This window comes from Dermochelys coriacea, chromosome 10 (assembly GCF_009764565.3).
Source record: "Dermochelys coriacea isolate rDerCor1 chromosome 10, rDerCor1.pri.v4, whole genome shotgun sequence".
NCBI lineage: Eukaryota > Metazoa > Chordata > Testudines > Dermochelyidae > Dermochelys > Dermochelys coriacea.
Window position 1 is genome coordinate 82,091,482 of NC_050077.1, and position 14,967 is coordinate 82,106,448.

Consider the following 14,967-nt stretch of genomic DNA (forward strand, 5'->3'; position numbering starts at 1 on the left):
AAACAACCAAGCCCTTTAGACGCCCCTTCTGTGTTCCTGCTCGAACAGACCAGAGAACTGGGGCCTTGGCGTACAAAGGTTATGAGCTGTTGCTTCATTCATCATGGCCACTATGCTTGTCTCCACCACTGGTCTCTGAACAGTAACTTCATTCCATGCGCCTCTGAGACACCTTGAGAATGAAAGGTGCGGCGCGAAACCAAATTCTATTTGCTAATATTGCAGGGACAGCCCAATCCTTGCTGAGTTGATTTCAGCAGCACCACGACAGAAGAAAATGTGGAAAAATAAATAGTCAAAGCTGAACATTAAGACCATGTACACAAATCTTCAAATTGTATTTCCCAGCAGTTCAGTGTTACAAAGTAGAGCTGCACATTTCAAAGCATATTTACATACCCTGTGTACAAGCACGTTGTTTGCATATTTTACAGCAGTGGCAAGTTTTGGCAAAGCATGTCTGTCAAACTGGAAACTTGCTAACCATGTAACTAGCATTTGCCAGCGGAACTTTTCCTATATACATGAGCAATGTGAACTTCAGATGCATCTCGTTAGAATGAGGCACTGGCCAGACATCTTGCAGTCCCAAAGAAGATGGTAGCGCTTCTTTTTGTTCTTTATGAGACTGGTGGAATACATGAGAAAAGCTTTTATTTTTCCATTATTAGTATAGTATACGCAAGAATTGATCGGACGATCATTTTCTTTTGTTTTAAGGAACAGAATCAATACGAAGTCGCTACGTTTCATCCGTTTGGTTGTCAGTGGAAAGACCCCAACCTACAGCAATACTGGGTATTTACACTGTTGCTTATTCACTATTGGTCTTATTCTGTGCCCACCGAACGAAGTGGCAAAGTGCCAATTGACTTCAATGGTGCAAAATCAGGCCCCAGTGAATTTTGACCTTGAGGTATTTTCTATTTCGTGTAGATTAAAGTTATTTAAAATACGGGGGAAATGCTTATGATAAGCTAAAGTTTTGGATTTGAAGAAGAAAATTAATTTTCTCATCACCAACATCTGAAATGAACAAGCTACTGAACAATGTGTGGTGGTTTGTTTGTTTGTTTGTTTGTTTGTTGCTCTTGTTGGGGTTGGTTGTTTTGTTGGTTTTGATGTTGGTCGAAGAGAGAGGTCATGTGAGGATGAATTGATGACTCCAATGTTCTTTAAGCAGCCTTCCACTTAAATACTTTCAACAAGATTATTTTGTAAGATTTCTGAAAATTGGTTACTCATAGAAGGGGAAAAAGAAACTATGTACAATGGCCAATATTTTAGTTGAGGCAGCTCAATAAGAAAATGCACTCTTGTGATGGGAAACATTTGCTGCTCTCATTATAATATTGAATTAAAGGGACAATATCAGGTCAAAAATCTCCATTCAGTTTTGTAAAACAGGCACCCCCATGCTAATCATTCACAAAGCCTAAAACTAACATAGCTAGTCCCATTCTTTGTTTAAAATCGCCAGTGGAAACAGACATAAATAAATAACTCCCTGAAGCAGTTGCATCCCCATTACAGGCTTGGGCTAGTGCAAGAGAACATGAAAGTAAAATTGACTAGAAATAATGAAACTGACTAGACTTTCCCTTGCTCAAGCTGAGAAATGCGAAAAGCAGAAACAGAGAAAAGTCAATTAGATTTGTTTTTCAGTTTAAATAATCTAAAGTGTTAACACGATAAGGCCCAAAGGATCTGATCCTGCAACATGTGTATGGATGGGCCCACAATGGGATACTCATGCTTAGGGTGACCAGATAGCAACTATGAAAAAATGAGACCGGGCGGGGGGGGGCCTAATAGACGACTATATAAGAAAAAGTCCCCAAAACGGGACGGTCCCTTTAAAAGCGGGACATCTGGTCACCCTACTCATGCTGCAAGCATAAGCATTTAGTTTTTTCAACCTGACAGTGTCCCTTTCAAAGAAGGCTTCTATATAGTCATTCTGGAAAATATATTTATTGTCAAAATAAATAAAGGCAGAAATAGTATAATCATAATCCCTCCTTCTGCTCTATTCTAAAGGCACGTGAACAATTCAATCCAATTCTAGATGATAATTGGTGAAAATGGTTTAGCACAGAATGGTAGTTGAAACTATGAATTTTTAAACCTTAAAAAATACTGAAACAGTATTTAACAGACTTTATTACACATCGGGTGGGCATCTGCTTTCTTTCTTTTCAATCATAAAGTTAATATTAGCATAAATAATTATATTATGCAAAAGAAAAGATTTTTGTCAAACAGCACTGATCATCTCGGCATTACACAAAGTATATACAATTATAATACACATTCTGATTCCTGTTGCATGTATACTCTTTGAAATTGCACAGTTTGTAGAAAACACTTCAAACTGGTTTTTTGATGTTTTTTTGTGTTTAAACAGGTAAATATTTTCAGAATAAGTATATACAGCTGGACACTGAAGTTTTGCATTAAGGTGCTTTAATTTGCTATTAACTGTTTTCAGTGCATTAAAAAGAAAGCAAATTAAAATCTCTCCATTAAACTGCTCCACTCAGAAAATGTAAAACACTTGGGGATCTGTGGCTTTATAATGGCCTGAGCCAGCTCCGCTTCGCTTCAGTGGCAGCTCCACTGAACCCTGCATCATTCAATTTTGATGCACAAAATGAATTTAACAAATGTGTAAATTGTTCAATGTATCTGTTTACTATTTGGATAGGATTTTTAGTCTCTTTCTTCCTCACTGGAGAAATCTTATTTCCTCAGGCAAATCATGCACGTGGGGAATTCACATGTGGCATTTTACCGACAAGTCCGCCTAGTCTGAATAATCCAAATGTTAACCTTTAATATGAGGTATCTCAAAAGTAGTGTTTAGCAGCAGCAAAAGAGTGCTCTGCACAAGATCCATTCCCTCAAAATATTTTTGAATGCTACATTTTGAACACACACTACCCACAGTGTGCGAGGCCATTTAAATGAACAAAGAATAAATGCAAGTTTACTGTTGCTACAGTTTAACAGTTGGGAACTGGACTTTCTAAGTCTTTTAGCTAGAACGTCTCTCAAATCCCATCCGTAATGCAGATTAAGAAGTTCAAGAACAGGAGGTGCAATTAATCAGTGGGATTTTATACATGAAAATTAGCTACTGTAAATCTCCTGAGATTTCACCCTAATCTCACAGCTCTCACAATTACTCTGACTTGCTTGTTTCTTAGATCTGTAGCATGTCATTAAACTTGCAATCCCCAGCATAAAAAAATGAATCACCCCTATTCTGTTATTGCTCTTAGCTCTCTCTCTCTCTCTCTCAGATATGCATAGCTCCCTGTAGCTAGGCAGAACAGAGCTATTTAAAACCAGTTTGAAGTACCTTTTGATGCTTGTGCTCCTGTGGCATATAGCCACCAAATGGGTTTTATTTAGATAATGTCACACAAAGGGGTGTATTCTCATCTCGATGCAAACGGAGTTCCACACCCACATCCCTCGGCATCAAGACAAACATATACTCCGTAAGCTGTAAATTAATATGAACACGTTGATAGATAGATGAGCTTCACAGGCTCTCGCTGGGGAAGCCTCATTCGAATACTTTGGCATTCTGCTCCTGTTCCGTATCTCTCTTGCGACTGGCACTTTTAAAAAATCCAAGCTGTAGGAATTAAAGAAAAGACAAAAAAAACCCCACAACCCCACCATTACTTCAGCTGCTTATGTTGAAGTGCGTTTCTTTTAAAGGGATATTGTCAGGCAGTGAAGGGCCCACATTTACATTTTTTGACAATAAAAAGGGTTTGGAAAATTTTATTTTGACAAAAATGTGTTTGACATTAAAGAAAAATTCAGCAAAAAACTTTTCAAATGGCTCGCATTTAAATTTCCTTGAAACATTGCAGTACCTGTTGGTGTTTGAAAAGCAAGAAGTGAAACTGATTCATCTGCCAAGGTGACTGAAATGCCAGAAGTATCAATGGCAGAGAGTAGAACACAGAATGGCAGGACTGGAAGGGGCATCGAGAGGTCATCTAGTCCCTTGCACTCATGGCAGAGAGTTTTAGTTTTTCATCATTTGGTTTTAATGTGTTAGTTGATCAGTAAATGTGCTTTTTACAAAACCTGAGGGTTCCTGTTCCTTTAGAGCAGTGATACCCAGACCTCAGTAATTCAGGAGCCAAATTAGTGATCCACATTACCCAAAAGAGCCACAGGAGTGTGAATTCACTGGTTCATTTAATATATACAGGAAAAGTGTTGTTATTGGCATGTTGGGAGAATAAGGGCTGCCAATTAATCAAATATTGCGGTTAACTGAGAGTTATACTTTACCAATGGACTATCAATTTTCAAAGAATTAGAATACAATCAAATGAATAAAGTATAAAATCCAGTACGGTATACAGGTATTCACCAATCCAGTAGTAGTACTGCACTGCAGAGTGGTTGGTTTCTTGAAGCACTTAGGTGTATACAAGTAAAGTTTTCTATACAGTAGGTTATTTTAGGACACTACATATCACCATGGGCTGCATGGCGTACACCCAGTTCACTAAAAATACACAACACTAAAACTATACTGAACATAATTGAATCTTTGATGATTCAGAAGGCACTTCAGGATCTTGCAGTGCCTCAGGGTCATCATTATCAACATCAATTATCATTGTAGATGTAGAAGGTGTAGGAGATTGGGCTGAATCTGTAATGACCCTATGAAACACCCTGAAAGCTGCTTTTTTGAATAAATCCCTGATATCAGTTTGCTTGTCTTCTGACTCTTTTGCATAAAAGTAGAGTGAAGAATGTGCAATTGCACAACCTCCTGGGCAGTGGACTAGTCCCGGTTACTAGACTGAAGCTTTGTAGTGGGCGATATCAGAAATGCTGGTTAATAGAGCTTTCCGGTTGAAGTGCGGATAATGCAGCTTTTACTGTATAGATTATTCTCACAGCAAAATGATGATCAAGTTGTCTACAATTGATTAATAACACAGTAAAAGCTTCCTGATTGCTTAATAATTAAGTCACAGTGTTTTAATATCATGTGTTGCAAAGAGCCGCAGAAGACACATTAAAGAGCCACCTGCGGCTCCCGAGCCTCCGTTGGAGTATCACTGTTTTAGAGTGAGAAATTCTTGTAGGATTTATCTGAAGCTTTCAAAAAAGGAATCTCCCTTTATTCACTGCTGCTGTGAACCCTGGTTTGTACTCCGGGGGGGGGGGGAAAGAAGCACCTCAAGCATTCAAAGATTTTCAGACAACTCAATAATGCACGCTGTCGGTGCTCAAAGGGCAAGAGCTCCCAGGATGTGGCGTTGGGTGTCGAGCCTTTTCATGGGTCGAGCCACAAACCCAAATTACTGCTCTTTTGAAATGGTTACATGTAAACTGTAAATGCCAGGGTCCCCTGTTCCATACAGGGCAAATCCTGGTCCCATTACAATAAATGGCAGTCTTGCCATAGACTTATGGGAGCAGGATTTTTGACATATTCAGAAAATTGGAGCAAAGACAGGGCAGCCTTGGCTGGCTGTACTCTGCCTTCCCCAACCTCCCACTCGAGCTTGACAATGAGCAGCAAAACCTGCCTGCCCGCACCCCATCTGTTTAACCAGCAATCTTACCTGCCTGAGAAGGGGCCCTCTCGGGAAGTGCAATCTATTCAGTCATGCCCTAGTTGTGGACAAAACTTGGTGTAGGGTTATCAAAGATTTGCTGGGAAGAGCAATTGCAATGTACAATGCAAGCTCTGAGAAGACAAGGTTAAACCCATCCCTAAACACGGGCTCAGGAAGGGACTTCATCTCCAGGGCACAACACCAGGGACCTTGGGCCTTTGTCCCCTTTCCCCAGAGTATCCCATGTGATCAGTTTCTTGGGTATGCCCGGCGAGGGGACCTTTGTCTTCCCAGTGACCAATGGCCAGTGCGTTTCCCTGTACAATTCGTTATGCCTGGGGGTATTTAACAGTCTGCACAGCTGTAAGCAAAGCTGGCACTGACCCCCAGGGGGTTTCGGTCTCACACCCTGCCAGTGCTGCCTTTTGCATTGCTTGCAATTTGGCCACTCAGTTTGATGATGTTTGTCAGATCAAATCCCTGGCAGCCAGGGACCAGCCTCTCTGCTCCTCTCTCTTTACACAGCACTGGCATTCAGCATGACCCTGTCCCTCTAACTTCGCTGTTCAGCCTGCTCCCCTGGGGTGCTGCATGGCCCTGCTCCCAGCCCCAGAAGCTCAAGTTGGAGGTGAGGAACCCAATCTGTGCCCAGAGGTGAGGCTAAAGCTGGGCTAAGGAGTGGGCTGTTCTCTTCGCCTTCACCACAAACAGGAAAGAAAGGGGACAAGGAAGTGGTGTGGAGAGCACTGTGGGCTTCCTCGTCTCCCTTCCAGGGCATTGGGCATTGAGCCTGACTGTGACCATTTCCAAGCCACCCGAGCAGCGTGGGTTGCAGGCTGGTTGGCGGTTTGGGGTCATATTGGGAACTCAAGTTGGATCTGAGGCTTGTCCCTCCTGGAGGAGTCCCTTGACTTCCAGCGGAGGGTGTTTTAGTTTATAGCCCTGAGTTATCAAACCCAAGTGTGCTGTGCAGGGGGATGCACAAAGCCTGAGGGTGTGGGGTGGGGCTGGGTTCTGGCTCTGGGGAGAAGGAAGAGGCTACAGCAACTTCACCAAAGGAAACGGAATCAAGGGGAAGAAGGAGGCGGGAGGTGGGTGAAGTTCTATGATCTGTCATGCTAGAGGTCAGAGGTCACAATGGTCCCTTCTGGCCTTAATGTCGATGGGTCGATGTCAAAGGAATAATGACAGTGCAGGGAAATGGCGTCAGTCGTCCCGACCGCGCGAGGCGTGTGTGCCCCGAGTGCTGGCTGGAAAATGAGCTCTGCTGTGGGGACCAGCCTTACCTTCCACAGAGCCAGGACAAGGAGCGCGAGAAGCAGGAGCCCTCCTAGCGTGCTGCCTAGGATGATCCAGATCGGGATCTGGGACTCCTCTTGCTTGGAGATTTCAAACGTTATCTGCAATAGGAATAGGATCAGAATCCCTTTCGTCCCCACCAATGCTGAGCACTTCGACAGCCCTGCCTGTGGCCAGGCGACACCCTGCGGAATCCTCCCCGGAGGCTGGTGGGGGCTGCTGAGGCGGGAGCTGCATGAGACGAATGTGCTTGGGTTTGCAGAGTGCTTCCCTCCACCCCCCATTCTGCCCCCTGCATGCCACTTTTACGCCTTCTCTGTGCCTGACACATGCCCTGATTTCAGCCGGCAGAGTAGCTTACTGGTGCCAGCCCCTAGCCTAGAGCCAGAACTTGCACCGTCCAGTTCACTGGTGCACACTGCAGCTTTGCCTGTGGACCAGGGCTTTGCATTGGTGCAGCCACTCTTGCGGGTGGGTGCAGACAGCTGGGATCCCCACGGTAGACGAGGCCTTCATCTCAAATCCAACTGCACCTGCACATCAAACCACCCCTTTCGAGGCAGCAGTTAGGAGGTAACAGGATCCCAGGGGCTCAGGCTTGGGAACAGGCACACGGCTCTGTCAGGCTGTATCTGCCCTACGTAGAGCCCTATTGAAAGGGGACTATGGTACTCAGCGGGACACGGGGGCTGCAGGCAGGGCCTGAAACGGAATTCAATAAAACACAGTTTTTTCACCTGCCTTAGATTTTAAAGAACGATTGAACATTTCTTGCTGTCACTTGGCTGCCGGTGTTAGAATGTGGGTGTCTGTAGGCAGCGAGGCTCAGGCTAACAATGGAGTTTCCTGCGATGGACAGACATCTCTCTAATCCCTTTGCAGGGCCTGTGGCAGCCCAGGCTGGCTGGCCGGGCTATTGGCTAGAAGATGAAGCCTGCAGCCAGCAGAGGGCAGCAGCGCTCCATTCTCTCTGGGCCCAGCGGGGAATGCGGTGACCTAGTGGGAGCAGGAGCCTGGCTTGTCTGCCTCTGCCTCAGACACGTCTGCACACAAACCCCACGGGGCAAGGGCTCACGTGTGAAAATGCTCCAGCGCCGGATGAACATGTCCCTTTTGGCCACATTTTTAAGCTTTGCTCGGCGACCATGAGGGCTTGACACCTACTTGGTTTTGCTCAATGACAGCCTGAGATTCTCACGGAATCACAGGACTCCGGGAGCTGGAGGTTTAAGAAAAACGCCAAATGCTGCAAGAGTTGCAATGAAATCATGAGAGTTGGCCACACTGGAGTTTTCCCCGTGGGCAGGCACATGGCAATGCTGCTGCCGCCAACCGCTGGGGGAGGGCAGCTCTGAAGGCTGACAGAGCGCACGGACCCCCAGTGACTGGCGTGGATCATCCAGCCCCACTGCCTGTTCCTGCCAAGGAGACGCTGAGTGATTCCATCTCCTGGGAGCCTGGCACGGAGCCTCCCAACCAGCCCTGCCGGGGCTCTGGGCCTGGTGGGAGCAGGGAGCACGGGCAGCTTGCACAGCAATGTCCCTGCTCTAGGCAGACCTTCCCTTGCCAGGGGACTGCAGCCTGGCGTCTGCTGCTGGAACTGTGGGGCTGATCCAAAGCCGGCTGAAGCCTAGTGATCAGGGAATTCCCACACTCTCCAGCCGTTCAGCCCCGGAGACGCAGTTCAGCCAATATGAACCAGCCGCCCCACAACGGCTGTTTGGGTAAAGCCGCTTTTAACAGAAAGGTCTCTCTGGAGGCCACTTCATTGCCCCGCTTCCTCTGCTCATCGCTCTGGGCCCTCTGCCCTGCCTGGCAGTCCCAGGCTGGGGACCGGGCATCCTCCACCAAGGGTGCTTATCTGTGGAGCTGCCTTTCGGAAGAGACCCACCGGAGTCCCTGATGGGCCACTTTTAGGACACACTGCATGTGTCAGTGGCTTCAAGTGGTTTCGCCTGGATTATGTGCAGTCTTCTGTCCCACCCCCCATCTCTGAGGGTACATTTACGCTGCCAATAAAGGGGTGACGGCAGCTGTGGCCAGCATACCCATGACAGCTTTACTCTAGCGAGCATGGCTAAAACCAGCAGTGACAACACGGCAGCCATGCGCGTGTATGCCCAGGGATCCGGGCGGTCTCGAACAGCCAGCCCGCGCTGCAATCACATCGCTAACTGCAGAGTAGATGGACCCATGCGGTGTCACGCGTGAACTGATCCCTGCCGTTGCTGGCCATGTCGTTTCCCCTCTGCCGGTCTTCTGGGGCAGGGCACTTGATCCAGTTTTGCCCCTTGGCATTATTGTTTTGTGCCACCAGCTGCTGTGTCCTAGAGACACCGGTGCATTTGGACTCCACGGAAATGTGGGTATGGCCAAATAACTCAGAGAAACCGGCTGCAAGGGTGAAACAACCAGAGATTCCTCAGCCTGCCCTGCTGCCCAGAGAGCTGAGTGGAGGGGAGTTGGTTCCGGCAAAAGCCATTCGCAAAGTGCCTGAAAAATGTCAGCTCAAGCGCAAATTGACAAAAGCAAAGAAAATACCTATAAAAAGGCATGTGCAGCCTATAAGTGGCTAAATAAACCAGGGATTCCGGCAGATACACTGGACTCAGCTCTGGCTGCAATGTTCTTTTCTTTTCTAGTCTGTTTTGTACGACACTCTGAGCACCTGAGGGTCTTTCACAGACCTTAATTCTCCCCTTTCTCCAATCGCCGGGGTAGGGAGGGTATGTAACTCGCCTCTCCCCTAGCTTCCTCCTCTGCTGATCTGGGGGATGGGGAAACTCTGGCAGTCTGCCCTGGGCACTGTGAAATCAATGGCCAGTCTCAGCTCCGGGGCTGTGGCAGCTCTGGCTGCAGCTTCCCCTGATTTCATCCCGGTAGCTGAGAGTCCCGTCGGTTTCCAAGGTTGAGGGGTAGGGAAAGGTGGCACCCGAATCCGCCTTATTCTGAATCACCAGCTCTCTCTGGCCAGCCTGACCACCTGGCTGGGCTGGAGTTGCTCTGATTTCTTTTCCACGGTAGCCTGATACAGTCCAGCCCCCCTTAGGGCTTTCTCCATCCCCACCCTTCTAATGCAAATATCTGTGCTCCCATCATTGGGGAGTATAGTCAAGAGCTAAAGGTTTCAGAGTAGCAGCCATGTTAGTCTGTATCAGCAAAAACAACGAGAAGGACTTGTGGCACCTTAGAGACTAACACATTTATTTGAGCATAAGCTTTTGTGGGCTAAAACCCACTTCATCAGATGCATGCAGTGTATATATGTGTATACATATATTTTCTTACTGTATTTTCCACTGCATGCATCCGATGAAGTGGGTTTTAGCTCACGAAAGCTTATGCTCAAATAAATTTGTTAGTCTCTAAGGTGCCACAAGTCCTCCTGTTCTTTTTTCAAGAGCTAAAGCAGCTCACCTGGCGGCTGGGGTCCTCTTCCCGAAAGATGAAGGGGCTGCGAAACCGTCGCTGCAGAGCTGCATTCGTTGTGAGCTTCAGTGACCTGAACTTCAGCTGCACAGACAGAACAATGGTGAGAATCGGCACCAGGCCCAGCGTGAGCCTAGAATGTAACACTGAGCCCAGGTCAGGTGACGTTCCAAAGGGGCAGCTGCAATGGAAGGGGACCATTTGCTAGTGGCACGAGTGCCATGCAGCGCAGGGCTGGGCTGGTGCCAGTGTATGAGGCTGGGGCGAGAGCCCTGGGGACTGACACCCTGGCTCTCTGCATGGGACAGGACAACTGTCCTCAGCCCAGCCAATGTGCCCCATCAGAATCTAGAGGAGCCACCTTTAAGGGCAAGAGGCTAGTTCGGTCTTAGCGGGGGATTGTCAACACCTGCGATGGTGAGTCTTGTGGGGTGGGCACCGTTCACTGGGATACGGCCTGAGACCACCAAACATGTAATACAGGCCACTGAATGGCCATCAAATGGCAACAGCTTTTGATCATTATGAGCCCCCGCTGGAGTTGTCACGGTGCAAGGCCCTGTAGCTCATTGCTGACCCAACTGCAGGCTGCTGTACTGTTCATCAGACACAGTCCAAATGCTCAGCAGCTGCCTAGATGCCACCCACAGAACATGCCCCAAGAGACAGGTTCCCCATTCCCCGAGACAGGTTCCCAGGCCCCTGGACTCGTCCCAGTGAGGCTGGACCCTGCCGGTTAACGTGAGGGGCTATAATGTTGGGCTATGGACCAATCTGGCTGTCTGAGTTGCCCTAGGCTGAGGAGCCTGGCGGCTAGGCTGAAGGTGAAGCAAATGAGATCTGGTGTCACCTCCCTTGACCTGTTGCATCATGGGGAATGAATATTAGCTGTTCAGCGCTGCTCCTCCTCCCCAAGTGGGCATCACAGAACGGTGGAGATGGGTGGGGTATAGGAAGAACGTCAGGAAGAACTGGGCTGTAACCCCTGCGCTAGCTCTGAGTTCTTATCCTCCCTACGTGGCCTTGGGCCAGACCGGCCACTGGTGTAGATCAGTAGAGCTTTACTGACATCAGTGTCTCTCCCAGTCTCCATGGGACAAATTCAGATCTGGGGCGAGAAGGGGAATCTCTACTAATGTCATAGAGCTGGGCCAGTTCACACCAGCCATAAGGTTACCCCGAGACCTCAGCCTCTACCCACCTCACAGAGATGTTGGATTAACTAGGTAACGATGGCAAAGCACTCTGAAGAAGAAACGGGCAGTGTAAGGCTCAGTATCACATTCTCCATGGTGAGGTGCCTCAGGAGATTTCAGATTAGGATGGAGGGTTAATTGGAGCTGAATAAATCGCCTGTGTTCCCTGGGACAGACAGAACGCTCGGGAGAAGACCAATCTGTTTGCCCTGTAACGCTTCGCCGTGAGACTCTTTCTGTTTGGTGGTGGCAGTGGCACAGTGCCGGTTGCTGTACTTACGGCTTTCAGCGACTCCAGCCACAGATTGCCACGTAAGCGAAAGCTGATTTCTTCATTGGATGCTAATTTCACATTACAGTCAATGGACACGACGTCCGAGTTACTGTGGTTCTGAAAAAGCAGATGTTTGCTTGTCACTGATGTTACCGTCACATGTGGCCAGGCTTCCCTTCTCTTTCTGGATAGTGCATAATTCAAGAAATATCTCCTGGATACTAATGAAAAGACACTGCAGCTCTGATTGGCTCGTTTCACGTTCGGGGAGAAAAAGGGACGCGGAAATATTTTCTGGTCATAAACAAGAACCAAAATGTTGAAATCAAACAGCAGCATTGAGAGCCTGGGTTTGTGCCATAATCCTGGATCTGAACAGTCTTGGATTCAGTGCATGGAAGAGGGAGGGGTAAAATCTGACCCAGACTCTGAATGTTGCTGTTTCATTGTTATTATTTTATGCTATGTCTTGCCACAGGCCCCAAAGGCCCTGTAAGGATAAGGCCTTTCCCTATAGCCATATTATAAGGCCTAAGGCCTTTGTCTGCAGCCATGTTAGGAGAGCAGCAGGCATTAGCTAAGAAGCAGAAAGTCACATCCTCATATTCCATCTAAAGACATTAAAACAACGTAATATCCAGCTGTTAAGAAGGACACCCCATCCTAATGGCCTCCACCATCACCAGAAAAAGAAACGGATCTTAAGATGGTTAAAGAAAACTTTGTTTGATAACATCCTGTCTGGCAAGAAACCACTTATCAATAGCTGTGGTTGAGAAATCCTCATGTCTTTATTGTTTTATCTTTATGGTCCCCATTTCCCTATTGTTTATCTGTATGAGCTCTGTCTGGTTCTTTGATTGTTTCTGTCTGTTACATAATATATTAATTAAGGTGGTGGGGTATGATTGGTTAGAGAATTTTGTTACACTATGTTAGGATTGGTTAGTAAAATGTTAGGATAATGATTGGTTAAGGTATAGCTAAGCAGGATTTCAGTTTCACTATATAAACTGGGGTCCAAGAAGGAGACCAGCAGAGAAGGAAGAGGGAAAGACCTGGAAGAAGAAGAAGGAGAAGAAGAAGAAGAAGAAGAACTCACCTCCAAAACACAGCCTAAGATCCAAACTGCTAAGAATCCTCTGCACGACCGTGTCATGCAGCAACCAGAATCCAGACAAGAATGACCTTGCCTGGCCAACAGGGAAAGTCCACCTGCCTGATCAGGATTGGTGAGCATAGCATTGTATGCTTAGCTTGTGTTTTCTGCTTCGTAATTGTTAATAAATAGAAGATAAGGGTATTACGTGTAAGGCTTCTTCACTGGTAAAAGATCATGCAAACCCGCAGAAGGTTACGCCTTGAGCCTTAGGAACTGGGTAAAGGTGGGTGCCCTTAGAGTGTGTGAGTAAGAGACAATTTTGTGCAGGTAATAGCCCCATTCAGGATCGGGACACTGCTGTGCTAGGTGCTGTACAAAACACACCATTTGTTATTTGTTGATAAAGTGCCTTGGGCCTGCTCTCACTGAAGCGAATGGGAATGTTGCCAGTTTCAAGGAGGGTTGGATCAGGTTCAACTTGCCCTTCAATATACGGAATACAGAACAAACAAGATCCCTTCTCTAAGTGGACAAACCCTACAGAGCGAGATGAGGAGGAGATGGATTAATTCCATAGTGGTTACATGGAGCTGAGCAGTGATACAAAAGGGCACTGACGAGGAGGAGGAGAAAGTTGAGAGCAGAGATGTAGACTAGGTCAGAGCCGTGCAGGGTCTGGAAGGAGGAGAGAGTGAGGAGCTCCCATGTGAAGGGGAAGACAAGATGGAGCCAGTGGACAGTTCTGGTTTATACAACTGGCTGAACCAAAGCCTCCAGGCCAGTGGGGGGTTTGGGACCCAGATTGGCGTTTTCAGTTTGAGCCCATCTCTAACCAAAACCAAACACACCGCTGGAAAGAGTCATTTTCTCACCATCAAAACGGCTTTCACAAACTGCACCTGATACAGCAGCCCAGCACTGCCCCGGATGTCAGCAGTGTGATGCTTTTGGCACGTGCCTCCGAAGGGGAGAGACAAGGTCTGTGGGTGGACTGGACATTGACCTCCTGAATAATGGCTAGCCTTAACGGAGACACTGACCCTGGCCAATTACACAGTGCACAATTCTCACAGCCAGGAGGCCTTCCCCAGAACTTGTGTGCATACGGGATCACCCTCTTCCTTCTGCTCTTTCTTCCATTCAGCCCAAGGGTCATGCTATCTTTGGAGACATGTATCAATCGCAAAGACAGAGCAGGAGTGCCTTGGAGACAGAGCCCAGACAAGAGGGCAGGCAAAAGCCGATGCAAATGACATACCAGTTGTAGGTTACGGGAAAGGTCCTCTTCAGCAGGTGTCCTTCTGTAATCAGTGTTGTTTCCCCAGATATTACACATTGTGTTTTCCTTCAACGGACAAAAGAAATTCAGTTAAACATAAAGAAATTCACGTTAAAACTGACCCAAAGGAACTAAACAAACACACCCCACGGCTTTCCATAGTCAGGGCAGTTTTATTTTTGCTCTTCCACTATACAGAGTTCATGGATGGGTCTGTGACAAGTGTCACAGAATGCTGGGTTCTCGATCTAAACCTTCTCCTCTAATCTAACGTGTTGAAAGCAATAAAGCATGGAAAAGCTCTGTCTCAATGAGTCCAGAGTTTTACTGTTATCCATTCACATCTGAACATGGACACAAACTTATTCTCTAATGACAGCTACTGTCTGAAAACAACAACATGGTCAGTCATGGCCACAGAACAAGTCTCTTAGCTCATTAGGTACCCAAATGTTACAGACCTTCAGGCTTGGAAAGTTTAGCCCTGAAATCAGAAGTTAAGAAGGAGCATCTAAAACCAAAGCTATAATGGACAGCATGTGGCTTTCACTACTAGCAATTCATTTTTAATTAACACATTTAATATATTTTTAATTAAAAGGTTAATTAAAAGGTTAACAGCTCTCCTCAGCCCTGTCTAGTTCATAGAGTTGTTTCTAGGAGCTGTTCCATTGCTGGAGACAGTCTCACTGAAATGAGCCAGCTATGAGTAAGCCCTTTGGGAGAGCTTGATTCACAAGTGGCTTTGAATTCAATTTCACAGGTTTGTCGAGGATCAT

At 46.8% G+C, this 14,967-nt stretch overlaps 1 protein-coding gene across 1 annotated transcript in view; it reads right to left on the reverse strand.

The window, feature by feature from the left end:
* Positions 1 to 314: 314 nt before the first annotated feature.
* Positions 315 to 14,967, reverse strand: part of ITGA11 (integrin subunit alpha 11) — a 167,784-nt gene continuing 153,131 nt past the window's right edge. The window contains exons 26-30 of the mRNA XM_043493798.1: positions 14,168 to 14,254; positions 11,814 to 11,924; positions 10,326 to 10,421; positions 6,896 to 7,009; positions 315 to 3,646 (exon numbers count right to left, since the gene is read on the reverse strand). Of these exons, the coding sequence (XP_043349733.1) occupies positions 3,575 to 3,646; positions 6,896 to 7,009; positions 10,326 to 10,421; positions 11,814 to 11,924; positions 14,168 to 14,254 (480 nt within the window). The 3' untranslated portion in view covers positions 315 to 3,574. The remainder of the gene's footprint in view (positions 3,647 to 6,895; positions 7,010 to 10,325; positions 10,422 to 11,813; positions 11,925 to 14,167; positions 14,255 to 14,967) is intronic.